The 729-nt window shown below is 46.8% G+C and overlaps 1 protein-coding gene across 6 annotated transcripts in view; it reads right to left on the bottom strand.

Moving 5' to 3' along the window:
• LOC107595025 (protein FAM219A-like) overlaps positions 1 to 707 on the bottom strand; it is an 8592-nt gene extending 7885 nt beyond the window's left edge. For all 6 annotated transcript variants that reach the window (XM_016285294.1, XM_016285296.1, XM_016285299.1 and 3 more), the window contains exon 1: positions 329 to 707. In XM_016285294.1, the coding sequence (XP_016140780.1) occupies positions 329 to 385 (57 nt within the window). In that variant the 5' untranslated portion in view covers positions 386 to 707. The remainder of the gene's footprint in view (positions 1 to 328) is intronic.
• Between the last annotated feature and the right edge of the window lie 22 nt (positions 708 to 729).

Raw genomic sequence — 729 nt, 5'->3', positions numbered from 1 at the left:
AAGGCGAAATCAAACGAAGCAGATGCTGTTTTCGATGCAGGGAGCCACAGTCTCAGTGCGCATCATCACAGTAGCATCCTTACATTAGCTAGCAAAAAAATACATCAGACATAGAAGCGCCATTATCGATCTCTCGTAATATAAGATATTTGCCATTTTTTATCAAAAATAACGGTCTGTGATGACACAACACGAGACTAATGAAATACTCCATGTGTCTTTGGTTCATATCGAGCTACCGTTCGCTCATCAAAACGTTATTAAAACCGCATACTGACAACATTTGTGATTTAATCGGTTGCTAAAGAGTCAGTTTGGTTGGACTTACAAAAGGCTGCATCTCGGCCTCGGTCGGCACTTGAAATCTGTCAATTTCTTCCATCATCTTGGCGGCGGGGTGTCTGAGCCTTTTTGTGAGCGTTTGTGGTGGATTTCTGCGGATATACCGCAACTAATTGGTAAAAAAAAAAATAATAATTTCACAGCTGTGTCGTCGGATATTTGTCAGCCCCAGGAATGTCCCCGACTCTCCTTCATCCCAGCGATCGCTCGTTAGCCAGCGGTGACCGAGTGGCGACTTAACCACCCACTTCCGGGAGAAACGAGTCTGGAGACGCGAGCAGCACCACGGATTCCGCCCCACGCAACGCCATCGAGCGATGTCTGCTCCACCCAAGACTAGCATCAGACACAGACATCGTGCAGGGTTATCTCGGTGTGTGTGTGTGT

This window comes from Sinocyclocheilus grahami, unplaced genomic scaffold (genome assembly GCF_001515645.1).
Source record: "Sinocyclocheilus grahami isolate Dianchi unplaced genomic scaffold, SAMN03320097.WGS_v1.1 scaffold195.1, whole genome shotgun sequence".
NCBI lineage: Eukaryota > Metazoa > Chordata > Actinopteri > Cypriniformes > Cyprinidae > Sinocyclocheilus > Sinocyclocheilus grahami.
This window is presented reverse-complemented; position numbering and strand designations above follow the sequence as displayed.